General features: G+C 48.6%; 2 protein-coding genes and 1 long non-coding RNA gene across 6 annotated transcripts; 2 read left to right on the top strand and 1 right to left on the bottom strand.

The window, feature by feature from the left end:
• Positions 1 to 1398: 1398 nt before the first annotated feature.
• CCDC51 (coiled-coil domain containing 51) lies at positions 1399 to 21996 on the bottom strand. Of its 3 annotated transcripts, XM_014563999.2 has the most exons (5): positions 21255 to 21996; positions 16009 to 16609; positions 4081 to 4400; positions 2909 to 3073; positions 1399 to 2408 (listed from the first exon to the last, which is right to left on the bottom strand). In XM_014563999.2, exons 3-5 carry the CDS (start codon positions 4390 to 4392, stop codon positions 1653 to 1655), a joined length of 1233 nt encoding a protein of 410 aa, XP_014419485.1. In that variant the 5' UTR covers positions 4393 to 4400; positions 16009 to 16609; positions 21255 to 21996; the 3' UTR covers positions 1399 to 1652. The 3 variants fall into 3 exon arrangements, with proteins under 3 accessions (XP_014419485.1, XP_006174224.1, XP_014419491.1); XM_006174162.3 differs by lacking the exons at positions 16009 to 16609; positions 21255 to 21996 and adding an exon at positions 9268 to 9392; XM_014564005.2 differs by lacking the exons at positions 16009 to 16609; positions 21255 to 21996 and adding an exon at positions 8976 to 9261.
• LOC116657153 lies at positions 9379 to 11752 on the top strand. Its single transcript, XR_004312179.1, has 4 exons — positions 9379 to 9506; positions 9597 to 9652; positions 9737 to 9824; positions 11396 to 11752. It is a non-coding gene; the product is annotated as an uncharacterized LOC116657153 (long non-coding RNA).
• ATRIP (ATR interacting protein) lies at positions 14310 to 27512 on the top strand. 2 transcript variants are annotated; one of them, XM_014563987.2, is made up of 13 exons: positions 14310 to 14685; positions 16568 to 16698; positions 17384 to 17554; positions 19103 to 19221; positions 20587 to 20744; positions 22023 to 22124; positions 22445 to 22574; positions 22763 to 23452; positions 25551 to 25687; positions 25845 to 25933; positions 26408 to 26488; positions 26690 to 26942; positions 27353 to 27512. In XM_014563987.2, the coding sequence occupies exons 1-13, from the start codon at positions 14439 to 14441 to the stop codon at positions 27418 to 27420; spliced, it is 2376 nt and encodes a 791-aa protein (XP_014419473.2). In that variant the 5' UTR covers positions 14310 to 14438; the 3' UTR covers positions 27421 to 27512. The 2 variants fall into 2 exon arrangements, with proteins under 2 accessions (XP_014419473.2, XP_006174221.2); XM_006174159.3 differs by having other exon boundaries at positions 14311 to 14685; positions 25842 to 25933.

The raw sequence follows: 27512 nt of genomic DNA, 5'->3' as shown, positions 1-27512 counted from the left end.
CAGCACCTCATCTGCCCCAGGATGGCACCCCTTACCCAGTTCCCTCATCCCTGGCCTCTGGACATCAGAGACCCCTGGCGCCTACCTGGCACACTGGGTCCTCCACCGCATTCTCTAACCTTATGCTCCCCAACTCCCCACACCCCTCACCACTTCAGCCAAGCCGATGTGCCCTAAGGCCCTCACCCACCTTGCCTCTCCTGCCAGTGCACCCTGTGGGAGGGCCCTTCTATGTGCCTGGCATTGTCCCCTCCCCAGATCCATTCACTAAGGTTCCCGCCCTTTAGGACCTACCTAGGACTCAAACCCCATAACACCCCTCATCTAGACACAGAGAGGGCACCTCCTAACCCATTAGGAGGGTGAATATCCCAAGTGCAGAGGTCAAACGGTCCCATGCCCTCCTGGGGAATCAATCATTACATAAGGAAACAATGCCATGGATTGAGTGACCAAATAACCAAGGGACCAGGGGCTTAGAGGTTCATAGCATCCATGGGGCCACTTAAGCACAGGCACCTCACACAAGTACTTCTGGCTCCAAAGGCCTCCGCTGTGAGTCGGCTCTGCACAGGCAAACCAGCCCAGCCCAAAGAAGCCCCTACCTGCAGACCCTGCACACAAGTTTGGTGTGCACCCAGAAAGGAGGGTGGGTTCTCCAGACCCACAACGCAAGCACTGAGTGCCTCCTCCTGCTCCTGTTTATTCAAGGACACAAAGCCACCCATGGCCATTTAGCCCAGGAGGTCAAAGGCTGCAGTTCTCCACTGAAAAAGGAGAGGTCAAGGGTTCTCAGGGCAGTCTGCCTCCATACCCCACCAATGGCACCTTCAGCCTCTTAGAGGCCCCTCCCCATCAGTGCCTCACTGGCCAAACTGCTGGTGGGCTGAGCTCTGGCCATGCCTGTGGAGGCCGTTGCTAGGCTGTGTTTGGGAGGACACCCAAGTGGTTCTACCCAAAACACTCTCTGCACCAGGGACCCAGATTGGCCACCAATCCCTGTAATTATGTCCCCAGCAATATTTACCAACCGTTCCCCTAGTCCCTCTTTGCACTCTCCTCTGCTCATTCCTCCAGTGTTAGAGCCAGGAAGTTCTCCCCAACACGGCAGAAAAAGTGACCCAGAAGAGGGGCAGTAACCATGGTCACCATGAGTAGGCAGCAGGCTGGGTCTTGCTCACTGGATCCCATGGACCAACTGACACAGGAGGGCTGGGCAAGTGGAAGACAGGCCAGGAACTCCAAAATGAAAATCCAGGCCTCCAGGGATAAGTGTATCCAAATGGTCCTGGACCAGTGGCAAGATCAAGTGGTGAGAGAGGAACGAAAATGGGGTGACCTGCCGTACTTCCAGGCCCAACCGTCGAGTCCCAAATCTCAATTTTCAACAGACAAAACTCAGTCTGATAAGTTACTTTAAATAATACAAACTCGAAGACATTTTCATTAGACATTAGCACAAATTTGTGATAGTTAATGCAAATGATTGTTGCCTAAAAAGCAAAGTTTGTCTGCTAGTGAGCCACACAGACAGCGCTCAGACTCAGGCTGAGGCTGAGTGCACCTGCAAAGGCTCACTTCATTGCGGGATTCTCTAACTAAATCCACACCTTTACCTATTCCCTCAGACCCTCTGGAGGAGGGTCCAGGGGCTAGCTGTCCCCGAACAGCATGTAAAGCATAGGCAGGATGGCCACAAATGTCACACAGGTGACCAGCGTGCCACAGATGGTGTTTCTGTTGACCTGGGCTTCTAGCCTCTGCTCCATGTCCGACATTGCCAAGATCATGCGCCCCCGTTCAAGCAAGGAGCCGGGCAGAGCCCCGTCTCCTGGCTCCTCCAGGCCTGGGTGTGCTGCAGCGTTTGCAAGCTGAACCACCCCAGCCATTTGGCTCAAAGTCTTTTCCAGGCCATCAAGCCGCTCTCGTAAAACCTCTAGACATGAATGGACCTGCTTGGAATGGCTAAGCTGCTCTTTCAAGGCAGCTGAAAGGACATCTACGTCTCTGTCTTGGGTGGGGGAAGTACCTGCCTGGGACAAAGAGCTCTGCCCAGGCCCAGCTCGCACCAGGCCCCTCAGGTCCACCATAAGGTCGTGGAGGTCCTTCTGCTGGAGGGAGTAGCTGGATGCCTGTTCTCGGATGGCCTCCTGGAGGCTCACAGGCCCTTTCTGAGCCTCCAGAAGCAAGGACTTCAGCTCCTGCAGCCGCACACGGTTGACGTAGGTGGAGCCAGCCACGCCAATCAGGGCCCCCAGGACTGACCCGATAAGGGACCAATTCTTGGTCCTCTCGGCCCGAGCACGCTCCTTCTCATGACTTTCCCGCACAGCCGCAGAGAAGAGGGAGAACTTCTCTCGCTCAGAGTCTTCGGCACGCAGATAGCTCACGCGAAGCTTCTTCTCCTCCTGCAGAAGCAAAGCTATGTTATACAGCAACCTCACGCCCGGCACAGAAGACACACTCCACAAACACGCTGTGGGTGTGACGGCAGCGTCAGCCTGGTCAGGTGGGGGGAGCAAAGGACCAGGTGATCGGGGTGAGTTGCACCATCCTCCTCCCCAAGCAGTCTTGGGTCTGACTGGGTATGCACGGGTGTCTACAGAATGTGACTATCAGAAAGGAAGTGCCTGGCACTCTCTGGGCCAGCCCCCTCCATGGTGCTCCCTCATCAGTAATCTGGGGTCCAGGTTATACTGTCCTGGACCACTGATCCCAGTACTCCAGGAGGAAGTGACTGGAGAGGCTCTGGAAACCTGGGGCACAGTCCCTCCACAGGAGCTTCTGATTTACCTCTCACCAGGTCTCTGACCACCAGGCCAGTCAGGACTTCCACCTCCCCCCTCCATGACCTGCCAGACTAGGGTCCTCATCTGGGTGAGGGAGGGCTGCCGCCCAAGGTGCCCACCTGCAGCATCCTGTGCTCCAGAGTAGCCAGTTCCAGGTACTGGTTATCATCTCTGGAGATTCGATCCAAACGGTCCCGCACCTCCTTCAGCTTGGCCTGCTGACCTTCCAAGTCCTCCCGAGCCTCTCGGACAAGCCCTCGAGCCACCATGAACACTTTTTCTGCCTGCAGAGAGAACAACAGAGGCCATGTGCCCCTTCTCTCCACACCCACACAGGCTCAGCTCTGGTCCCAACTACACTGGGCTGAGAAGAGGTCAGTAGGGTGTCACTGCAAAGGGTGGAAAGAGAGTCCCTCAGACATATAATCCTGGCTCACCTAGTGGTCCTCAAAGTGCAGCCCTGGGCCACGCCCATCAGAATCAACAGATTTACCCATTCAGGTGGACATAACATGCCTCTGAGAAACTTGAAAATAGCTAACAATGCATATAATCTGTGTCCACCAAACCCAACCAACTCTAGTCTGACACACACCACAGCAGGTTCCCTATGTTCTCAGTCAGTTTCATGTGTGTTGCCTTATCTACACCTCCCACCAACGCCAAATGTCACGACAGGCACTGCATCGGCCTCCATTCTACAGACTAGAAACTCCAGCTCAGCCAAAGTCCTGACCTCTAAGGGAGAAAGACAGCTGGACCGTGGGTTCCCCTCAACCTGCTACACTGATCTGCAACTAGGCAGGAGTGGGAACAGAGATGGTGCCACAAGCACTTGACAACAGGAGGCAGCTCTTTCCACCTCCCAGTATGTTTCCCAGGGCCTTGACCTTCACAAAGGATGTTTTAATCACACACGGGGCTTTGAGGACGCTATTACGCAGCAATCCTCTGGGCAACTCTCACCACCAACCCCCAACAGTCAAAGTGTTTGCTGGCCTAACAGAATGGATGTTAATGGCCTGGGACTCACTGGTACACAGCATACACAGCAACTTGTTTTCACGTGGGGGGCTGGGGCAGTTACACAAAGACCTTAACTCCAGTAGCATGAAACCTAGGCTGTCCTGTGAACAACACATCAAATCCCTCTACTGTAGTGTTAGTTCAAGAAAGGCAAATCCGGACGTGGCCTCCCAGCACCCGTGGCTGGTAACTCGCTTGCCAGGAGCCTCCTCCAGGCCACATTTTCCAACAGAGGGCAGGGCCCCCCCACAGATCCCCTCCTCACCTCAGTCACGTTTCCCTGGGCCTCTCGAACTTCATTGAGTCCAACAAACTCTTCATATCTATCCCACCAAGTCTTGGCTGTGGAGGATGCTCGTTGCTGAATGCTGTGCCCCAGGGCTCCTCCCAGCGCTGTGAGGCGGTGGTACAGCCCGAGGGCCACCTCCTCAGGTCTTTTCTCTCTGGGCTGGCTGGGGCCTGGGCTGCAGAGAGTCCTGGTCATAGGGAGGTCCCTTCCAAGGAGGCCTCTCCGCATCAATACGGGGGACACACCCACAAGGTGCTGCATGGCGATCACAGGGCTGCACCCGGTCATTGGGAGATCTGTGGGGGGATGTCAGACGGATCAGCTCACAGCCAAGAAAGGCTGGGCTGAAGACAGGTCTCAAGCCCTAGGGACAGTTTTGAACTAAATAGTTTCCATTAAAAAGTCCAAATGAGCGATACCCACTGGGCCCGGAGACAGAAGCCACCACACTCAGGCCTCACCTGGGTGCTCCCGGACAAAGGAACACATCAGGGAAGGACCCATACAGGAACCCAGGCCTTCCACTCCCTCCACAGCACCATATGGACCAGCCTCTCCCATTCCATCCACCCTCCCACATCCCCAGGAATCTGTTGTGATTTGGATGAGAATCCCAATGTCCAGTTTTCTAATAATGTCAAAGAAAATTCTTGAACTTGAGTTGTGTCCATGCAGACAGAGCCCCTCAAATATTTCTAAAGGCTCCCGGGGAAACTGTGGGGATTTCAGGGAAAGATTTCTGTAAATGACCATCAAAACCAACTTTCTAGACTCCCTGAGGGCTGCCTCGGCACTGAGGAAGCAGTTTCACTTCTGTTTTAGGACAGGTCGTTCAGGTTCCGGAGGCAGAAAACACCATCCTCAGCTCTCCTTAGAGAAGACAATTCAGTTGAGGGGAGATGACAAAACAGAACAAAACCCAGATTTCTTCAGCGAGGACAGTTATTCTTAGGTCCACACCAACCCTTCTCCTTCTGCCCTCCAAGCCCAGACATTCCAGGCGACCAACTCCCAGTCTCACATTTCTCACTTTCCATGAGCTTTCTTCCTCCTCTCCGACCTTAGTCACTGCTCAACAGGTTAGGTTTCTTTAATCTTTCCCTTTTCAACCCTGCTTTGATGTTTGGGCCCGAAAACGCCTACTTCTCTGTTTCCTGAACAACACAGGCCATGCCTGAGCCCCAGAGCAGCAGCGATTCTGAGGAACCCGGAGAGAGGGACAAGTGACCCACGCTCCTGGGCAAACCTGGGCCAGAGCACCATACTCTCTGGCCAAACCACCCCTGCCCCCAAGTACTGACTCCAGCTCTTGGAGCGACACCTGGTGGCCAAACGACCAGGCCAGAGAAAGAAACGCAGAGGGAGCTGGGGACAGGAAGACAGAGAGGAGCTCCAGTGACAAAGAAAGAGGCCTGATGTAAGGTGATAAGCACCCCAGCCTCCTCCCCATCATGCCGTGCTCGGGGACGCTCACTGGGGACCCAAATTGGTTGGGTAAGGACATGCCTCTGGGCAAAAGCCTGAGCTGAGAGCCACAGAAACAATCGCTGTCACAGTGGTTCCAAGCTGGTGCTATACCCGAACCCGTGGGCCCCATTCCTAAGGCCCAGGGGAGCACACGCCACTCCATGCCCCAGCAGTTGGGCAAGCCTCCTAGTCCTCAATACCAGGGCCCACTGCACAGCTGTGACCTCACAACAACCCTGCAGGTGTACCCCTCATCAAAGCAAATCACGCGACCTTGCAGCCCCGCCAACCACAACACCCGCCCTCCTCAGCAACACTCAGCAGAAAGGTGTGCTCCTTGGCTGTCACTACTTCCTTGGCCCTCTTTCTCTCATGATCCCACTCCACCACTAAGGTTGCTCCCCTGGAGCCCTGCAGAACTCCCACCTTGCCTGATCCAGCAGGTGCTTCTCGGATTTCTTCTCCAGTATCTCTACAGCTTTCAACACCCTCCCTTTTTTGAAATCACTACCCTCCTCAGCTCCCTCCTTCCTTCCTGGCTCCTCCTCCATCAGCAGCCCACTCTTGGACCCCAAGAAGGTCATCCATCTCTGGCAGAGATGACAGTTACAGTCTCCTTCCCAGTCTTGGCTTTCTCCTCTGCCCCTCACAGCTGTCTTCACATGGCAACCACAGGCTCTGACTTGCAAGTCAGATCACAGCCCTCAGTTCACAACCCCCTGACAGCGCCCATGTCACCAGACATGAACACCAGTCCTGCCAGTGGCCAACAAGCCCTAGTCCTCTTAACCCTCACCCTCTTCCCTTTCTCCATCCTTGTACATACATCACTGTGCTAAGCACGATCCCGCCACAAGGTCTGTGCCTGGCCACCTCCTCCGCCTGGACCACTTTTCCTGCTGTCAGCTCACCCTGACCTCTACATCTCTGTCCAAATATCAGCTCTCGGTAAGGCCTTTCTTGACCACTCCCTCCTCAGCCACCTGACCTGCTTTTTCTCCATCAAACATATATTGCTTTCTTTGAGTGTTGCCTGAGTCTCTCACCAGAACATATGCTTGGGGACAGCTGTGACTTCACTTCATGAGGGGACGCACCAATGACTCCCAAGATGTTCCTCCATTCCAGTCCCTCCTGCCAGCCTCCTCCCAGCCTCTCCTACCCTGTGCTGTCTCTCAGCTCCTCCCCCATTAGATGTCTCACAAGCCCCTCAACCAGCAAAGGGAAGATGTCCCTGGCAGAGAGAAAAAGTGGGAAAGTGCCTGAGGTTGTATAAAACCTCAAAGGTGGCCAGTGCAGCTGGAAAGTATCAGAGGAGAGGAGAGTGGGTAGAGGAGAGGCTGGACAGGTAGATAGGGGCCAAAATGAGCAGGGCCTTGAGGGCCAAGTTCAGAACCTGCAGCTGCTGGCTTGCTTCATTTGTCACCAAGGAAATATTTTAAAATTGGAAAACTTCCATGAACTCCCACCATACTTTTCCACCCGCCAGCTTCTGCCTCATTTCCACCTTCTCTCCTGTTCCTGAGGATGAATAATTCATGCTTTAGGGAAGACCAAGCTGTGCTCCAGGTCCCAGGTCCTCTCGCCTTCCAGACTGCTCACTGATTGATCTGACACCCCCTCCAGCAACTGCCCCACTTCTCTGCTCCTCTTTACAACCAAACTCCTTGACAGACTGTCTGCACTAGCTGTCTCCAGTTCCTTTTCTCCCATTTTCATTTTTTTTGGGGGGTGGGGAATTAGGTTTGTTTGTTTATTTTAATGGAGGTACTCGGGATTGAACCCAGGACCTGGTGCATGCTAAGCATGTGCTCTACCACTGAGCTATACCCTCCTCTCCTCTCATTCTCATTTAAACCCTCTCTGATCTGGACTTCACTCCCACCAGGCCACTGGAAGTGCTCCTGTCCAGGACATTTCCACACTGTTAAATCCAGGATGAGGTCTGTCCTCATCTCACTTGCACTGTCAGCAGCCTTTGCCTCATGATAGCCCCCTCCTCCTTGAAACGCTTCCTACTCTTGGCTTCCGGTCCCCACTCATTTCCACAACCTCTCCGCACAGTGCCCCAGGGCTCCGTCCTCAGGTTCCTCTCTCATCCAATCCCATGGCTTGAAAAACCATCTATAAAAATGTTCTAAAATTGATTATAGTGATGGTTGCACAACACTGTAAATATAACTAAAACCACTGAATTGTACACATTAAATAGGTGAATTGTATAGTGTGTAAATCACATCTCAATAAAGCTGTTACTAAAAACAAACAAACAAATCTATACTTTGACCTCTACAGCTCACATCTCTCCTCTGGATTCCAGGCTCATTTATGGAACTACCCAATCCACGTCTCTGCTTTGAAGGCTAATGGAGATCTTATTTTCTCCTCCCAAAACTGCCTTTTCCACAGCCTTCTCCATCTTGGTTGATGGAAAGCCCAAGTCCCAATCAGGCCAAATATTTCACATCCTCCCTGACTGATTTCTGTACCCTCCTCACATCTAAACCATTAGCAAACGCCACCTCCACCTCTAAAACTATATCCAGAAGCCTTCTTCCTCTTGCCTCTGCCATACTATCACCTAGTCCCAACGACTAACATCTTTTGCCCGGATTATCCTAAGAGCTTCCTAATAGGTCTTTCTGCTTCTACTCTCACCCCTACAGTCTGCTGTCAACAGAGCAGGCAATGGTTCTTTCAAAACACAGGTCAATGTCTCTCTCTGCTCAAACCTGCAATGGTTCCCCATCTTTCTTAAGGTAAAAGCCAAAATTCTTTCCATGGCCTACAGGGCAGCCACCTCCTGGCTTTTTCTTCTCTGACCTCATCTCCCACAGGCCTCCCTTTCCTCACTCTGCTCCAGTCACATGGACCCTTTCCCCACAGTTTTAGTGAGATGAAATTGACATACATCATTGTATAAGTTTAAGGTGTACAATGTGATGATTTGATACATGTATATATTGCTAAATGTTTACCACAATAAGGTTAGCTAAACACATCTTTCACCTTACATAATTACCATGCATAGGACCTTTTGATGTTTCTGGAACACAATAGGCTACTTCCACCAGCTATTCACTATCTGCATTGCTTGCTTCCTCCTCTTTGCCAAGTCCTGCTCAAATGTCATGGCCCGGCCACTCCCAATCCCTGGCCACTCCCACCCCAGGGCTCCTTACCCACTTTCTGTTTTTTTTTTTTTTTCTCCACGCACATATCACATGACCCACGAAATGTATTTTACTTATAGTCTGTCTCAGCCACCATAAGTCAGATCTGCCAGAGCGGTTACTGTGTTGTTCACTGCTGCATCCTCAGTGCCTATAATACTACACGCGTATATAGTACGTAGTAAGCAAAAATGTACTGAATGAATAAACAGAATTTGCAAAAAGTCGCACCTCAGGTTATATTATAAAACCTAAACTCCTTCCTGCGTTCTTCAAAGCTCTACAATCAGGTGATCAAGCTCCCATCCACTGCTGCCACTTCCCTTGCATCTCCCTCTGGCCACACTGCTCTCCTCGGTTCCAGGAGTGCGCCGGGCTTCAAGGCGTTTGCGCAAGCCTTCCCTGTACCCGCACTGCTTTCCCCGTGCACCGTCCCAGGTTTAGCGCCTGCGGTTTGCTTCTATAGTGTAACATTTCGTGGCTTCTGGATCCTTCCCCATCAGGACTACCTCCCACCTCGTACCTGGCGCGCTTTGCGCTGGAGCCCGAAACCCCAGAGGAGCACCCGTCACTCAGTTGATCTCTGACCCCTTAGCGCCCGCCTCCAGAAGCCCACTTCCGGCAGCGAGAGAGCAACTTCCTGACCGGGAGCCAATCAGCAGGACCGCATGGAGGTCTAGGCGCAGGGGGTGGGACAGGGAGCTCCGCTTCCGGTGGCAGGGTCTGGGGAAGGGGCGGCAGGCGCCATGTCCGGCCGCGAAGGTAGGTGTGTGGGGACGATAGGGTGGGACGGGGCGAAGAGGGATGGGACCTGGCGGGCGGCCAGGCTGAGCGTGCCCGTGTACCCCGCAGGTGGCAAGAAGAAGCCCCTGAAGCAGCCCAAGAAGCAGGCCAAGGAGATGGACGAGGTGAGGACGGGCGCTTAGGCGTGGGCGGGCGCGGAGGGACTGGGAAACCCGCCTGGAGTGAACCCTCTCTGTCTCTCTCTCTAGGAAGATAAGGCATTCAAGCAGAAGCAGAAAGAGGAGCAGAAGAAACTCGAGGAGCTAAAAGTGAAGGCTGCGGGGAAAGGTCCCCTGGGTAAGTGAGAGTAGGGTAGAGCTCAAGCAGGACAAAGGTCTGAGCATCAGTCTGGACACGAATCCGGACAGGTCCGTGTCCTGCCTCGTTGGTGAGTTTCGAGGTCTCTGTTGCTGGTCCGCTGCGGTGGGCGACCCTAGCCAGGCTTGGATTCGCAGCAGCGAGTAGGGGAGGGAGCCTGACCCAGTATGGGCTTCTCTTAGGGAAGTAGCAGAAATGGAAACACAGAAATTGCTGTATCTCCGATTCAAATTCCTACGTTAAAATTTTAAATATTCTGAACACTTTCTTGTTCCAAATTCGTATTTCATTGCTTCTATATTGTAACATTTTGACTTACTACTAATATTGTTACTCTGGCGAATATTTTTGCATCCCGAGTCTTTTTCACTGCGGGATGCGCCCCGTGGATAAAGTCTAGGCTTCTTGGCATGCTATTGCGCTTTATGCTTTTTTAACCTAATCCCCCGTCATTCTGCCTCTTTTTACCTTTGTGTAAGAGGAATTGATTACTTATGAAAAGATTTTTTTACACCTAACAGTCTCTATACTTTCTGTACTGGTTAGATGCTGTTTACATTCATCAAACTGGTGATTAATTTCCTCAAGGGTTATCTGTACCACATTGGATCACTATGAGCCACACTGGACTCTTACTAAAGGCTGGGATGGTGAGATGTCATTCAGGGCTCCCAAGACCTGTCCTAGTGGATTTGATTCATTATTGTTTATCCACGCGGTGCTGAGATTCTACCTATTAAGAGTCATTTTTTTGGAAAGATGTGAGGTATCTTGTACCTTCTCCTTAATTTGTGATTATGTATGGGGAGAAGGTCAAGCCATAGTGAAATCCTATAGTGCTTGTTTCTTAATTGAGCATCATCTGCTTTTTTTTACAATTTGTTCCAGCCCTTTAGGATTTTCATTCCTATGTTAGGTATACTTCATCCTTCACCTATTTTTAAATTACTTACTGTGTGCCAAATAATAGTCTTGTGTAAACTGGGTAAAATAAAGGTATTGAGTATACCAGAGCCCAGGATTATAATACAGAAGGTAATGTGGTGTAATGTGACAGTTAAGAATATGGACTTGGAAATCAGGCTTTCCAGGTTGGAATCTTGGTTTTGTCACAGTACCTAACACCAAGACTTCCTCATCTGTAAAATGGGTTGATACAGGGATGAGAATTAAATGAGCCAATCTGTGAAATACACAACACAGATCTAGACCAGTGCACAGCCATTACTTGTGCCATGCCTCATCCTTAGTCTGCTTTTGCCCAAAATAGACAGTAGTGGTAAAGCTCTGTGCATGTTTTTTGTGTCAAAAAGAATGCCTAGAGTGGGAGGGTATAGCTCTGTGGTAGATGTGTACGTAGCATACACAAGGTCCTGGGTTCAATCCCCAGTACTGCCATCAAAAAATAAACCCAATTACTCTCCCCACCTTCCAAAGAAAAGAATGCCTAGTATAGAGAGCTGGGCCTTACTAGGGTCCATATCAGGTCCCTGGGGCTTCTACCATAGAACTGTATTTTTCCCTAGATAAGACTTTTTTTCCTTTTGCAGCCACAGGTGGAATTAAGAAATCTGGCAAAAAGTAAGCTGTTCCTTGTTCCTGAGGCAATGATGATCCTTAATTCCATTCCTGTTTAAACATCTGGATTCCCTGCCATAACATCTGTTGCCACCTGTAGCTAGAATGAAGTGTTGTCTTGGAACCTATTGTACATTTAAGAATAAACTTTTGTAAAAAAAAAAAAAATCATACAGTGCCTCATCTCTTTAGTCCATCTCAATCATTTCTACCTTGGCTGTGAAATCAGCATAAACCCAGCCCAGAATCCTGTCAAAATGTGTTCTTAAGTCTTTGTTCCATCCTGAATTCTGTACCACCTGGAATTAAACCAACTCGTTTGAAATGGCCATCGTTTTTTGTGTTGTTGTATACCCGGCAGAATATATTACATGGGGTTAGTGGAAGAATTTGTACTTTGGGAAGAAAACCTATATTTCTGTTAATGACATCCACGTTGCCATTTGTTTTAATGGAGTTGTTGATGTGAGGAGTCTGCTGTGTGCAGGCTGGTCGTGTACTAGTGAACAGTTCCTCTTGTCAAGGAACTTCTCTGTTTTTGGAGGGGAGCAGGACAAATGCACGTGATGTATGTTATGAAGGGAAGAGAACTGGAGGAAGGAGAGATTTCTGAAAGTCTCTTTAACAGCTAAGCTTACTCTGAAGCCTCCAGGTCTGCATTTCCACTAGGCTTCAGAAAGTTACTTTAGGTTCCCATGTCTCCTACCCCATTCAACCCATCAACAAATCTGGACCCTTCATACTTAACTCTAATACCACCACCCCATCCCTCATTCTAACCCTAAAACCCTCACCTGAATTACTGCAGTCACATCCAGATTTGTCTTCCTGCCCCTACTCTTGCTCCCATAAAGTCTAGTCTTTACTCAGGACCCAGAGTGATCCTGCTAAACCATAAGGTCATACTTTGCCTCGCCTTGGCTCAGAATTCTTCAGCGGTTTCTTAGCCAAAACCAGGGTCCCTACAATGATGAGTGAGGCCCTAAGGGATCTAGATGCCATTTCCTACCCTCTGGTTTCTCCTATTCAGCCCCCTGGTCCATCTTGAGCCACAGTGGCCTACATTCCAGGCAAGCTCCTGCCTGTTTTCACTAACACTTTTGGTCTGCCACTCTTCTGGATACCGGAGACCCCCTTATTTTAGAGTACTGAAGTGTCTCAATAGTGAGCTCTTTCCTGACCATAGTGGCAGTCCCAGTGTCTTTATTTTTTTCTTTTGACATTTGTTGACTATCTACCGTCCTTGACTCCAGGAGGAGTAAATTCCTGGAAGATAGAGACCATGTGTGCTAGATGCATGTGTATCAAAACAATGTAGAGGCACTAGTCTGGATTTTCTAGGCCCTTGATACACTACGGGAATAATGCTAATAATACTAAGCTTTATCTGAGAGTGTGTTTTCAAAAAGGGCTATAGGACTGAGATTTTGCTAAGTCAAAACTGGGAAAAGTTTGATATTGTGAAAATGTGGTTTATATTAATAGAAAAAAACATCCTGCTTTGGTCCTTTCCCAGAAAGTTGCAGAGCCAGCAGCATCTTCTTTGGACTTCAGGCATTCCCTGTGGGGCCTTGCCAGCTGGCACCCATCCCTGTGCTGCTGAGAACAATCCTTCAGAGAGCCAGTGCCAGCACACTGCCCCTAAGATTAAACTACTGCTCTCATATTTGGTGGAACCTTATCCATACTGACAAATGAAGTACAATCCTGTCTCTTTACAGGACTAGAAATCTGCAGCAATTAAGACTTAAGCATTCAACATTTGGGTGGCTGAGGGAACCTACTAGTTACCTGAAAAAACTGAAGCCAGATATTCAAGACCCTGTAGGCCCTGACAACCGTCTTCCTTTCATTAACTGCTTTCACAAACATTCATAGGACAGTCACAGGCTAAGTTTGACACTGAGCATGCAAGGATAAAAAGTCTTGCCCCAGTTACTCTCCAACCCCGTGTTCCTGCTAACTGTTCTGCACATCACTACTGCCCAATAAAACCCTCAAGCCCAGCTTGAATCCCTGCTCCTCTCTATAGCCTTACCTTCTCTTTTTGCCATAGATAACTCCTACCTGGCACTTGTGTGGCCTCCATGTTGGTGTTGTATTCTCGTCTGAGTAGTCTTGTGTGCCATCCTCCTTGTTAACTCTTGATAACTCCCACTCAACGTGTGAGAGACCAGATGCTACTTCCAGGGGGCCACCCTTGACCTCCTGAGTCTCATTTCTCTATGACCAGTGCTTGGGACAAAAACAACCAAGAGTTCTCAGGAGAAAGAATTAATAAATATTAACAGCCTGAACAGCTAGGCTAGTGCCACCCACTTCAACACAGACACACCCTTCTCAGAATCACCCCTTCCCAGACCTTTCTTCCCCAGACCTACCTCAAATGTACATATTCAAAATATTTACTGTTCTCAAAGATGTGTGCTCACAACATCTCTATTCATACTTCTCGTCTAACCTCAGTCTCCCAGACTCCTCCCCAAGAGTGCCTCGGGGTATGTAAAGAAGTGGGTCTGGCTGGAGGAGGACAGCGAGTTCACGCAAACCCAATCCCTGAATGCTGCCTGCCTCGATTCACGTGTGCACGTATGAATGCAAGGGGAACTCCTCCAGCGCCTCTGTGTATCCTACTGGATGCCGAGGAGCCGGCGCAGAGCTCCTGGCAGTGGGGCTGGTGAGCCTTGGACCCGCACCCCAGGTAACTCGGCTTGTTCCGCACAAAGCCCCCGTCTGACCCGCTGAGTCCCAGCTACCAGCAACTCAGGGATAGGTGGAGTGCTGCCCAGAGGGGCGGAGCGCAACCGAGCTGGCAAGCGCTTAGTTGAGCACGGCGGCGCGCTCAGATGATGTCATTCTTCCGCGCCTGCCGGCTGGCGGCTAATTGACCGGTTGACTCGGGGGCGTGGCCCTAGCGGCTGAGGCGAGCGGCGGCGCGCGGACGGTTGGTCCAGCCTTCCGTACCCACAGCCGCAGGCCGGACTCCAAGCCTTCGGAGGGTGGCTGGCGGCCGGCATGGCTGGAATGCCGGCGCTGGGCAGCAGGAGGCCGAGCGGGCCCCCAGTACCTTGCTTAGACCCGGCGCCCAGCACCGGGCATCGCCCAAGCAAGCGGGCCCGGGGCTTCCCCACGGTCGCCGCACCGGACCCCGAAGACCCCTTCGGCGCGCACGGGGATTTCACCGCCGACGACCTGGAGGAGCTCGACACCCTTGCGTCACAGGCCTTGAGCCAATGCCCGGCCGCGGCTCGGGACGTGTCCAGTGAGTGCGCCTCGGGGCCTTTTCCCCTGAGGGTGGTGCAGAACTAGCCAGATCTCCCTTGGTGACCGTGGCTTCGGAACCCCACGGTGACCGCTGTCCCGGTGTCATGCACCCACACTGCCCCTTCACCTTTTAAAAGTACAGGGAACAGCTTGATTTAAGCAGCGGTTGTGTCCCAAAAGGCCCTTTGATTTGGGGGAGAAATGTATCAGAAATGTCAAACAGCCGATTTGGAATATAGAAAGCTAGGTTAACATTTTACCTTAGTTTCTCTAAGTCTGAGCCACTGGATTCTTAGTTCTAAGCAGCGATCCTTGGAACACGACTACAACCGCCTTCAGAACCATCACTACCTACACATGGGACCCATTGTTAGGGCAGGTATGAGAGGCTTTAGGTCTAGTGAAGACTACCTTTTCCCTTGGACCGCATGAGCATAAGAGGAGCCTGGCAGAAGAGATGAAAGGACTTATTCTTTCATACAACCAATAAATTATACTAGGTGCCCAAACCTTAGAAGCTGCAGCATGTTTAGCAGTGAACAAAAGACAAAAGCCCCTTCCTTCATGGAGCTTACATTCTACCTTAGGGAATGAGTGAAGTCTTGTGGGGCTCCCAAAAAGAGAAAGGTTTTGAGGGCACCTTGAATCTCTACCTGGATGTCTCAGATCTTAAATTCCACACCATCATTTCCTGGAAATCCAGTCATCTGCCAGCATCTCCAGCATGCTGCATGGCAAAGCAGACATTAAGAAAACCCTGATTGATGACCAGATGTTCTGCATGACTGACTAGGACCACTCTCCATTATGTACCACAAGGCAACAGCTCCCTTTCCTTGACCATGTATCTAATTCCTTTCCAAATCCTATAACTTCACCTTCTTAATCCATCTCTGGAATCCATCCCCTCTGCATCATCTCTGCCATCTCCCTGATCTACGTTACTATTACCCCTCCCTGGACAATAGTCTGCTAAATTGTATTCTCATTTCCAGTTTTGACTCCCTACAAGTCAGACTTCATACCACAGCCAGAGCAATCTTATCAAAACTCAAATCTGTCTAGGTCACACACAGATGCATGTGAACACCCCTACTAGAAGTCCTTTAATGACTTCCCACTGCTCCTGGTGTAAAGGTCAAAATCCTTAATATGGCCTGCAAGGCTCAGCATGGTCTGTGGCTTTCCCTCTCCGGGTTCTAGCCATGCTGACTCTCCTTCTGGCCTTGAATTCTCTCTGCTTCCTTATGACACAGAAACTGCACATTGCCATTTCTTATACCTTGAGTGTTCTTTCCATCCATTCCCCATCCCCACTTACCTGGTTAATTCCCGCTTGTTCTTCAGCTCTCAGTTCAGTCATCACTTCCCTAGGGAAGCCTTCTAATCACTCAAGTCCCTTATTACAGGCTTTCCTGTATTTCTTTTTCTCTGCAGCTCTTTTCACAGTTGTAATTTTACATTTACTCATGTGATTATTTTTGAAGCCCTGTAAGCTCCATGAGTGTAAGGACTGTATGCATTTTGCTCACCATTGTACCTTTCTTTAGAGGCTAAACTGTGCCTAGCATATTATAGGTGCTTAGTAAATATTGTTGAATAACAGATCACTGAGTTCTGACCAGTCAGATTCCCATAGCACCTTTCCGCCTTTAGATGAGACTCTTAAAATTGGGTGGGGAATGTGGAGAGGGTGGCAGGATCTGTTATTTCATAAAGATCATTTATGAGTTTGAATCATGTTCTTATGTTGGAAAATGCCTATATTGCGTACTAGATCTTTCTCTAATTTGCTTTCAAGAGTGATTCCTTTCAGCATTGTCTGGCAAAAGTGGGAAAATGTTGGGTCCTGAACAGTATATGGGAACTGTTTTTTACAGATGTTCATAAGGTCGCCAGATTAGATGGGATGTCAAAAAATCCTGCAGGGAAAAACAGAGAAAGTGTTCCAGTTAAAGATCATTTTGAATTAGAGGTACTTCAGGCACAATACAAAGAACTTAAAGAAAAGGTAAGTGATTTAACTTATGGTTTTTGTAGTTAATGCCTTCACTTATGCATGTGTTATAAAGCATTATACAATAAAATATATAAAAGCTTTAAAATAAGACTCCAGATTCATCCCCATGAAATGAGGGCAAGTTGGGGGAGGAGGGAGCCAGAAAATTGTGGTTGAAAGAAACTGTCCTGAGATTCCTAACAGCCAGGGCAAGAAAGGAAACACTGTATACCTAATCCAAAAAGAGATACAAATTTTCTGTTCAACTTATAGCATATGTCTTATATAAGAAACACCGCATCATAATGGTTGCTATTTTCATTAACAGTTTTGCAAAAAAGCAGACATCTTTCATCTTTCATTTATAAGTCCCTAGAAAAACCAAGAACATAATGTGGAATTTATTTTTGTCAAGTGTGCAACCCAGATTTTTAAATACCTATTAGAGCCTACAGGATCTGCATGCATGTGTGGACAAGTGGTATCCTAAAGCTATATTGCTGAGTATCAGCTGTCCCAGGAATAGGCCTAGCAGATCATGGTGATGTCTGGTTGGTACAGGTATATTTTGAGTACTCATTGGTCTCTAGGACATATTTTAAATGTGCTTTCTCCATCTCCCCAGCTCTATGTTGAAACAAGTACATATATAGTTTTCCCTTATAAACTTTTCACAAGATCAATTTGGGATTTATAGATGAAGGCAATGGAAGATGAAGTCCTCATTAAAAATGGAGAAATTAAAATTTTGCGGGACTCCCTGCATCAGACAGAATCCATCCTAGAGGAACAGAGAAGATCACATTTCCTTCTTGAGCAAGAGAAAACTCAAGCACTCAGTGACAAAGAAAAGGAATTCTCCAAAAAGGTGACCCAGAGCACTTGTTTTGCTTATCTGGACATCAGCTTTGCCTGCTCACTGAGTTCCTTTAGAAGCAATGACTAAGGTTGCTTGTAAATCTCCCAGGAAGATTTCAACAGTTGTTTGTCTTAAATACTTCCTGCTAATCAACTAATTGCATATACTTTTCTTTCAGGCTGTGCACGTGGTTTGGAAAAGGACTTAGGTGAAACTCTGCTTTGCTGTGGTAGTCTAAATCACTAGCTTAGACTTCCCAGAAACAGGTGTAAATTAGGGCCTTTGGTGGTGGGGGCAGTGTAGGGAGGCAGATCAGAAACACAGTTGACCTAGCTTGGGCCAAAAGGAAATATATTGGCTTCCATAACTAAGTCTGGGGAAGACAGTGTGCTGGAGTATTGAATGACTCAAGATTTGCCAGGACTCGTCTTTATTCTCCGTACTGTAGACAGGCTTCATCCTTATGGTAGAAGATGTGTTCTCTGGAAGCTCCAGGACTCACAGTTCATAGCTCCAAAACAGACCGAAGACTTGAGGTTCCTCAGCTAAAGTTTTAAAATTCTGGGGAAGGCTTTAATTGGTCCAACCTGAGTCAGAGGCCTGTGCCTGAACTAGTCACTGTAACCAGAAAGACAACAGCTCCCATTCAAATCACACATTCAGAGGTAGGGAAATGATGTTTCTTAGGGGAAGGAGATAATGTTCTGGGGAGAAAAACTGTAGATGTCCAGTATAGACCACTTTCCTTCAGCACTTCCTGAGGCTTCAATCTCAAGGATACAGGGCCTTATTCTGCCATTACTTCATTCAGCAAACTCAGCAAAGTTTAGCTGCCTTTCCACATACATGATGAAGAACAAAGGATTTACAGTTAAACAAACCAGAGTTTGAATCTAGCCTTTATCACATTCAAGTGGTGACCTCAGGGTAATGACTTACGATCTCTGACTCATTTCCCTTATCTGTTCCAGAAAGTAACCAGAAGGGTTGTTGTTAACCACTTAAATGGTCCTGCACTGGTGTCTGGTGCTGTGCCTGGCACAGATGTGCTCGAGCAATCACAGTAGTTACTGTTGGCTGTGGGCCCCACAGACCAGAGCAGCAGGTCTCCCCACACTGCACAGGGTTTTGGTAAAACTCTTCCAAACACTCAACCCAGACTTTCAGAAAGACCTGGATTGTGCACCATTCCGTTCACTAAAAGGTCAACATATTACTATGAGTTATGGCACCTTGTCATCATTCTTACTTAATTCCCCCAACCATCAAGACAGGTATTTATTACAGATAAGCTGAAGTTCAGAGAGGCTGAGTAAATGGTGTTCGAACCCTCAAAAAAATAACTTGCAATAGTTCGGGTCAAAATATCTTTCTAGAATACCATGCTGTCTTTCCAGAAGAAGGGTAGAGCTTGATATTTCAGGACATTTATGTCATGGTGAACTTCTAGATACCGTTTCTCATTGTTTTTCCTTTACTAGCTCTAGATTTTGAAGCCCGGAGATGTTTCTGTATATGTGATGGGGCCACTACAAGTATGCTACTTTTGCCTTCCAGCTCCAGTCACTACAGTCTGAACTCCAGTTTAAAGATGCAGAGATGAATGAATTAAGGACAAAGCTTCAGAGCAGTGAACGAGCAAATAAACTAGCTGCTCCCTCCATTTGCCATGTCAGGTAATGGTGGTGCTGGAGGGAGAGTTCAATTTTGCATTGCTTAGTAAAAAGTGATTAACAGTGTCAGGCTAGTCCTGAATGAGGCTGTTTAGACTCTGCCTCTGGGACATAGATCGTCTCTGCTGAAGGCTTCAGAGGCTAGAATGTTTGGGGCATCACAGCATAAAGGCCGCATACTCTAGCAGTGCCTTCTCCTTGTAGGTCTTTATAAACACAACTCCTTGGGATGAGAAAAGGCTGGGAAGATGATCTCCAAACTTGTGGGGTGAACCAGTCTTCATTTTTTTGTAATTTGTTTCAAATAAGTGATTTTGCCCCAATTGTAAATGTCTTTTAGTCCCAACTACTTGGAATATTTTTTCTCATTTGCTTCCCTGGGACCTTTGTCCAACAGCCCCCACCTTTGCTGCAGATGTGATCAGCTTGTTAATGGTCTGTCTTGTCCCCTGCCTGCCAGAGAAGTAGTATCAGCCTTGAAATTTGAACAGTGTGGGTCAGGTCATCTTTTTCTGGTATTGAACGTTCTTCTGCCTTTACTTACAATGGGCAGGGTATGAAATTGAACTCTTCCTGCCTTGCATAGTCCAGGTAAGACAGGAGAGCAGAGAGAATCCATCCTCACCTCTTCATACACCACTAACCTTATTGTCTGATCGGATCAGAGGGTTAAGACTGCTTCTCTAACATAAAGACCCTGGCACCGAGAAACTGGCTCAGTTTTCAAGTTGCAAGACACAACATACCTTTTACTAGATCCTCTTTCTACTGAAAATCTTTGAATTCAGTCCCTGACTATTAAAAAAGAGGTTGTCCCAAACTAATGGTTACCACTGGGGAGAGGAGAGAAGGGAGGGACAATACAGGGATAGGGGAACAGGGGTACAAACTATCAGATATAAAATAAGCTACAAGGATGTATTGTACAATCTGGGGAATATAGCCAACATGTTTTAATAACTATAAATGGAGTATAACCTTTAAAAATTGTGAATCATTACATTACACACTTGTAACTTACATAATATTGTATAGCAATTATACTTCAATTAAAAAAAAAGTTTGTTTCAAATTGAAAAGGTGTTTTGGTGGAATTAGAAACAGTAATGGAATTACAGCCAATGCTTTTGGGTAATTAGAAAAACGTGGAAATAAATCAAAGATTATTTTTCAACAATTTGGATCAAAATGCCTTAAATTTTGCACTGCTTCCTGACAAAGAATGACAAATGTGTAATAACAGATAAAACTTTTTGGTCATGTCACATAGACCTGAAAAGTTTAAGTCTTGTTAGAGGTTTTATAACCAAGTATTTTAAATGGTGTTAGCAGAATCATTACTTTGCTTTCATAGTTAACTTTTTCCAGTCCTAGGAAAAGCCCTTCTGTGGTTGTAAAGCCAGAAGCTTGTTCTCCACAATTTGGAAAACCGCCTTTCCCTACGAAGGAGTCTTTTAGTGCTAACATGTCCCTTCCCCATCCATGCCAGACAGAGCCAGGATGCAAGTCCCTGGTGGCCAGAGAGGGTAAGTCAGTCTATCCATCATCCACTGCTCTGAATCAGACTACTCAAACTTGTGGCTTGAAACAATGAGTTGTTTTTCTCATTTCCATGGGTCAGCAGTTCTGATAGCACAGTGGGGATGGTTTGTCTCTGCAAGGACTGGAATCACTGAAGGCTTGTCAGGGGTGGAGGGTCTAATTCAAAGTGGCTCCCTCATATGGCTGGCAGTGGAATTCCTCTCCACATGTGGGCCTCCCCACAGGGCTACTTGGCTGGCCTCATAGCCTGGTTGATGGCTTCCTCTAGCGCTAGCACATCCAGAGAGAGAGCTAGGTAGACGCTGTCCTTTTTATGGCCCAGCCTCAGAAGTCACATAGCATCACTTCTACACATTCTGTTTGTTAAAAGTGAGTCACTAAGTCTGGGCCATGTTTAAGAGGAAGGAAACTAGGCTGCACCCTTTGAATGGAAGTATGTCAAAGAATTTGCAGGTATATTTTAAAACCTCCACGGTCAGCATCCATTAACATACCAGAAACACGGCTAGTAGGCAGGAATGTGGGCTCCTTTCACAGCCCAGCCTTGAGTTTGTACAGCGAGTCCAGACTGAGGGAGTGCTACCACTTTCTAGAGAGAGACAATCTAGCGTTAGTAGGTTTTCACTCTAAGATTGTGCTGTGCCAGTTTATCTTACAGTTCAGATACATTGCCTCTCTCCTACCACCAAAAACCCTCTCAAATCACTGGCCATCACCACCACCCCCTGAGAATCACAGCTACTCACATTTTTGGCGTCTAGCAACTTCAGGAGCAGTTACAGGGTAGTGTTACGACCAGGCAGCAGAGCCCACCAGCCTGGCTGTGAGTCCAGTCACACTGCTTACTGGCTTGTATAATTTGGGCGAGTCCCTTAACCTCTGTGCCTCAGGTTTCCCAGATGTAAAACAGAGTTAATGATGACACCTCCTGGTAGGGTTGCTGTGAGGAACAAGTGAGCTAGCATGTGTAAAGCTCTCAGAACAGTGTCTAGCACATAACAAGAACCATATAAATGTTAGGGTTACTGCTTTTATGTCATTGCCTGATTTTAAAGTGGGACAGACAATTTAATTTTCTTTTCTTTTCCTTATGCAAGTTTCTGTTTTATATGATGATGGCAAAGATGTGAAGGTTCTTGGGTTGTGTTGGCTCTTGTTTTGATCCAAAGTTGAAGTGAAACACTGATTTAAACTTGTTACATTTAAGAGTTTCTGATATGCTGGTGCTTTTGTCTTCAAGTTTTGATTCACATTTTATCTAGTTTCAGAGACTAAGATCCATAGTCTGGGAGGTGACCCCATAAAGCAGGAAGAGTCCCAGAAAAGTCTTGTTGACAGCTGGATGCAGAAGTCAAACACTCAAGGTACCAGAATCCCTGCTCCTTCTGCAGGAGACCTACATGGGTCCTATCGTCCTCTGCAGTGCCGCAGTGGAAATTGCCCAAGGAACTGTCCGAGACTCTGAGGTCCAACGCCCTAGGCAGTCCTTTAGGGGGCCCAGGGGAGTAGTAATCTGTGGATTAAGCAAAAGACTGTAAAATGGAAGGGGCACAGAGCAAGTATGCCAGAGCCTTCAGCACCCACAGGCATCTCAAGCGGGCTTAGAGCTAGCTTAGAGGACAGCTGGCATCATAGAAAAGGCCTCCCACATCAGAACCTTCCACTGTCTCCTTGTCTTCTGCAGGTTCCATTTTGATAAACCTTCTCCTGAAGCAGCCTTTGATCCCAGGGTCATCCCTAGGTCTGTGCCACCTCCTCAGCAGTTGTCCTGAGGCCCCTGCCGGCACCTTGTTGCAGCTACCAGGGTTTGGCAGGTAAGCGTAAGACTCCTAAAAACCTTGTTTAGGAAGGAGTTTCCGGGAAGCAGGTTCCTATCTGGCCCTGACCAGCCTGGGAGGTCTGTGCTCTGGGCAGGGAAGGTAGAGAATTTAGCAGGCATGCTATTTGGGTCCTTTGACCTTATCTCCTCTCACACTGTGTTTTCTTTTGTGTCTGTTGCTAGTACCTTGATTGGGATTTCAGGCCTGAGGACAACAGGTTCTCGCGATGGGTCATTTCCCCTCTTGGCTCTGAGAGAAGCACAGAACCTGGCACTGACTGGACTGAATCTGGTGGCCAGAAATGAAGGCTCCTATGACAAAGACCCAGCAGAGGGAGGCAGAATGGCCTTCCCGCTCTGCCAGCTTCCTGGAGCAGTGCATCTCCTCCCCCTGGTACAGTTCTTTATCAGCTTACAATGCCAGGCTCTGCAGGATTTGGCAATAGCCAAAAGAAGCGGAGCACCTGGGGACTCACCAACACATCCCCCCTGCGTGAGCTCTGGGGTAGAGGCCAGCCCCGAGGACTCAGTTTGCAACCTGGAAGGCTTCTCTGTGGCTTCACTGAACATCCTTCAGCACCTGGTGTGCCACAGCGGAGCAGTTGTCTGCAAGTTACTGTCAGGAGCCGGTGCAGATTCTGCTGTTAGGGAAGGAGACCAGAGTCTGGTTCATGGACATGGTCACGGGAATGTGACCTCAGCCCCAGGGGGGCTTGCCAATGACCAAAGCCAGCATCCACTATTGAAGATGCTTCTTCAGCTCTTGGCTTTATCTTCTGCAGCAACAGGTCACCTTCAAGCCAGTATCCTCAGCCAGTGCCTTAAGGTTTTGGTGAAATTAGCTGAAAATGCTTCCTTCGATTTCCTGCCCAGGTATAACATAGCATGGGAGTCATGATTTCTTGTGGGTCTTACCTGACCTTTTGAGGTCTGTCCTGTAGCCCCTGTTCTTTCTCCCATCTTGGCTTGTCCATACTGCTCAGCTCTAAGCCTTCGTTTAGGTTCTGAGGCTTAACTCAGAGTTCTGGAGTGATGGGAATTGGGTCCAAGTGTTAGAAGAACTAAGAAAGTGGTTTATTTGGCTAAATACTACCTCTGGACAGCAGGTAAGCAAAAGACACACGTGATAAAAGAAGGCTGTTAGCCACTGTGGAAGAGTGCCCTGCCCCAATGACAGACAAAGGCTGAACCAAGAGGCCTTTGAACCTGGGGTGTGGATCAGGCACTTTGAGTTTACTTTGTATATGATATTGGAGAATGTTCTAATTCCATTCTTTCACAAGTAGCTGTCCAGTTTTCCCAGCACCATTTATTGAAGAGAGTCTTTTTGCCATTGTATATTCTTGCCTCCTTTGTTGAAGATTAATTAACCATAAGTGTGTGGGTTTATTTCTGGGCTTTCTATCCTGTCCATTTTTTGTGCCAGTACCATACCATTTTGATTACTGTAGCTTTGTAGTATAGTTTGAAGTCAGGGAGCATGATTCCTCCAGCTGTGTTCTTTTCTTCAAGATTGTTTCAGCTATTTGGGGTCTTTTGGGTTTCCATATAAATTTTAAAATTATTTGTTCCAGATCTATAAAAAATGCCACTCATATTTTGATAGGGACTGCATTGAATCTGTACATGGCCTTGGATAGTACAGTAATTTTAACAATGCTGATTCTTCTGATCCAAGAACACAGTATATCTTTCCATCTGTTTGTGTCATCTTCAGTTTCTCTCATCAGTGTCTTAAAGTTTGTGGAGTACAGGTCTTTTACCTTCATAGGTAGGTTTAGTCCTAGGTATTTTATTCTTTTTGATGCAGTGGTAAATCAAATTGTTTTCTTAATTTCTCTTTCTGATAGTCCACTATTAGTGTATAGAAATGCAGCAGATTTCTATATATTAATTTTTTATCCTGAAACTACCAAATTCACTGATGAGCTCTAGCAGTTTTCTGATGGTGTCTTTAGGATTTTCTATAGTATGTCATCTGCAAAGTGGCAGTTTTACTTACTCCTTTCCAATTTGGATTCCCTTCATTTCTTTTTCTTCTCTGGTTGCTGTGGCTAGGGCTTCCAAAACTATGTTGAATAAAAGTGGCAAGAATGGACTGATCTTAGATGAAATGCTTTCAGCTTTTCACCATTGAGTATGACATTAACTGTGCAGTTTTTCATATATGGCCTTTATTATGTTGAGGAATAGTCCCTCAGTGCCCACTTTCTGGAGAGTTTTTATCATAAATGGACGGTGAACGTCATCAAAAGCTTTTTCTGCATCTACTGAGATGATCATATGGTTTGTATTCTTCAGTTTGTTTATGTGGTATATTGCATTGATTGATTTGCAGATACTGAAAAATCCTTGCACCCGTTTCATATTTTTTGAATGAATGAATTCCAGGAACCACATTTTTACCAGTTCCTTTGGTAATTACATCATCATTCCATCCCTGTTGAGCTTGTCCACAATGTCATCAAAAAACAATGGGTGCTTACTGCAGGCCAGACACAGATGCCTCCTGTTCACTGGCTCGGGCTGCACACTGTGAGCACTCAGTGTCTGTGGAGTGAATAAACTCCGTGCTGAGGTAGGGAAACTTGTCTGAAACCCCAGAGGGAGTGTGCTGGATGGTTTCAAGCTAGTTAGGCTCCTGAGCCACCGTCCTTGATCACTGTCTGATGCCACCTCCCACGCTGTGCTTCTCGTCCAAATTCCTTGGTGTTCACCTCAGAGTGAAAGCCAGGGACCAGTGCTACCCGGGCTCTAAAGCAGGACACGATGCAGCATGAGTAGTGCCCACTGGGTCACAGGAAACGAGTATCAGCAAGCAGGTGGTGGTCAGCTGCCATTTGAACCCATGCTGTCCGAATCAAGTCTCTTTGTCCTGGCCTCTTGAATTTCCTGTTACCTCCAGTGCAAAGTGAGGATGAGTTACAGGATTGGTTTGGAGGTGTCACATCTCTGGACCCCTGTGTTTCAGGTTCCAGTGTGTGTTCCGGGTACTGCCACAGTGCCTCAGCCCAGAGACACCCCTGCCTAGTGTGCTGCTAACTGTTGAGCTCCTGTCCCTCCTGGTGGACCACGAGAAGCTCGCACCTCAGCTCTGCTCCCACCCGGGTAAAGCAGGCCAGGGGTGTGCGTCTGGACTGCTGCTGCAGGTTGGAGGGAAGGGTGGTGGCAGGGACAGGCCCCCTGAGGGCTTCTTCAGCTTGTACCCCAGGTTCTGGGTGAGAAGGGGGACCCTGAGTGAGAGGTGGGGCGTCCTTTCCAGAAGGCTGCCTCCTCCTGCTGCTGTACATGTACATCACGTCAAGGCCCGACAGAGCGGCCTCGGAGACACAGTGGCTTCAGCTGGAACAAGAGGTAAGAATGCCAGAGCCCCTTTGGTGGACTCCTCACCACCCACCCCACCCCACCCAAACCAAGGGCTACTTTTCCTCCTTCCTCTGGGGACAAAGGGAGCTTTCATTCATTTTGGTAACGAGTTTAGCCACTAACAAGGTAAACTCACTTTGGGAGCTTCAAACTACACAGATACAGTACAGGCGAACCCCAGGGTACCCTAGGACTTGGCAGGGTTGCCTCATAACTGATTCTAACCTGGCTTTGGGGTCTGGTGGCTAGAGGTGAGCCTGGAAGCAGGTGGGTCTTGGTGAGATACAGGTATTAGTCCTGTGTCTTGTCTGGAAAGACCCCACAACACCACCTCTTGGACCCCACTTGTGCAGAGAAGCAGTTGCTGAGGCAACTGGAGCCCTTAGAGAAACCTGAGAAAGCCCTTGCTTTGCCCAGGGTCTCGTTCTGCCATGGATGGAACAGGGTCTGTTCTTGTTCTAGGCTGTGTGGCTCCTGGCTAAGCTTGGTGTGCAGAGCCCCTCCTCCCCAGTCACTGGCTCCAGCTGCCAGTGCAACGTGGAGGTGAGTGCCGGGGGCAGGCGGGCCGACAGCGGGCAGCTTTGTCAGTGAGTGAGGGGGCCTTGTGCAAGGACCCCTGCTCCTTCACCAGGCTTAGACCCTGGTGCCGCCACACAGAACCTTCCTTGTGTGGGTGGCTGGAAAAGGTGCTGCCCAGCTGAGCAGGCACCATGAGACCTGACCTCAGTCTGCGCCCTCCCCCAGGTGGTCAGAGCACTCACAGTGATGCTGCACAGACAGTGGCTGACGGTGCGGAGGGCAGGGGGGCCCCCGAGAACAGACCAGCAGAAGCGGACAGTGCGGTGTCTGCGGGACACGGTGCTGCTGCTGCACAGCCTGTCCCAGAAGGACAAGCTCTTCACTGTGCACTGCGTGGAGGTCCTGCATCAGTATGACCAGGTGATGCCCGGGGTCAGCACACTGATTCGAGGGCTTCCTGACGTGACAGACTGTGAAGGTGAGCGGTGGCAGGGCCCCTTCCTGCTCCAGCCCACGTGTGGGGTTTGCCCCCAAATCCATGGGCAAGTCAGACTTCCTGGCCGTAGATCAGCAGCACTCCATCCACACAGCCTCTGCCAGCACTGGGGCCATTCTTGTCTTCCCGCTCTGGGTCTTCTCTGAGTCTGTCAGCCTGCCTTTTGCTTGTATCTGTTGAGTCAGCCTGGCAGAGCCACGGTTTTTCCAGAAACATCCCTATTTGAATTGCCTTTGTATCACTTTGCTTGCAGTAGCTGAGGGAACAAGGCCTGGGTGTGGAAGGGACTGGTTAGTTCCTGTGGGCCTGGCAGGGAGGAGAGGTGGGACCCCCCCCCCCAGTCCCTGTGCCTTCAGGCTTTCACCACAGGACCCTCGTCTTTTCTGGTTCAGAGGCAGCCCTCGATGACCTCTGTGCCGCGGAGACCGATGTGGACGACCACGAGATGGACTGTGGCTGAGGCCTGTCCCCATCGAGCCACATGGTGGCACCAACACTTCTTTCCTTCCCTCATCCACTGATTAAAAGCAGTGACTGGCTATTTGAGAACAA

Source organism: Camelus ferus, chromosome 17 (assembly GCF_009834535.1).
Source record: "Camelus ferus isolate YT-003-E chromosome 17, BCGSAC_Cfer_1.0, whole genome shotgun sequence".
NCBI lineage: Eukaryota > Metazoa > Chordata > Mammalia > Artiodactyla > Camelidae > Camelus > Camelus ferus.
Note: the sequence above shows the minus strand (reverse complement) of the source record. Positions and strands in the feature narration are given on the sequence as shown.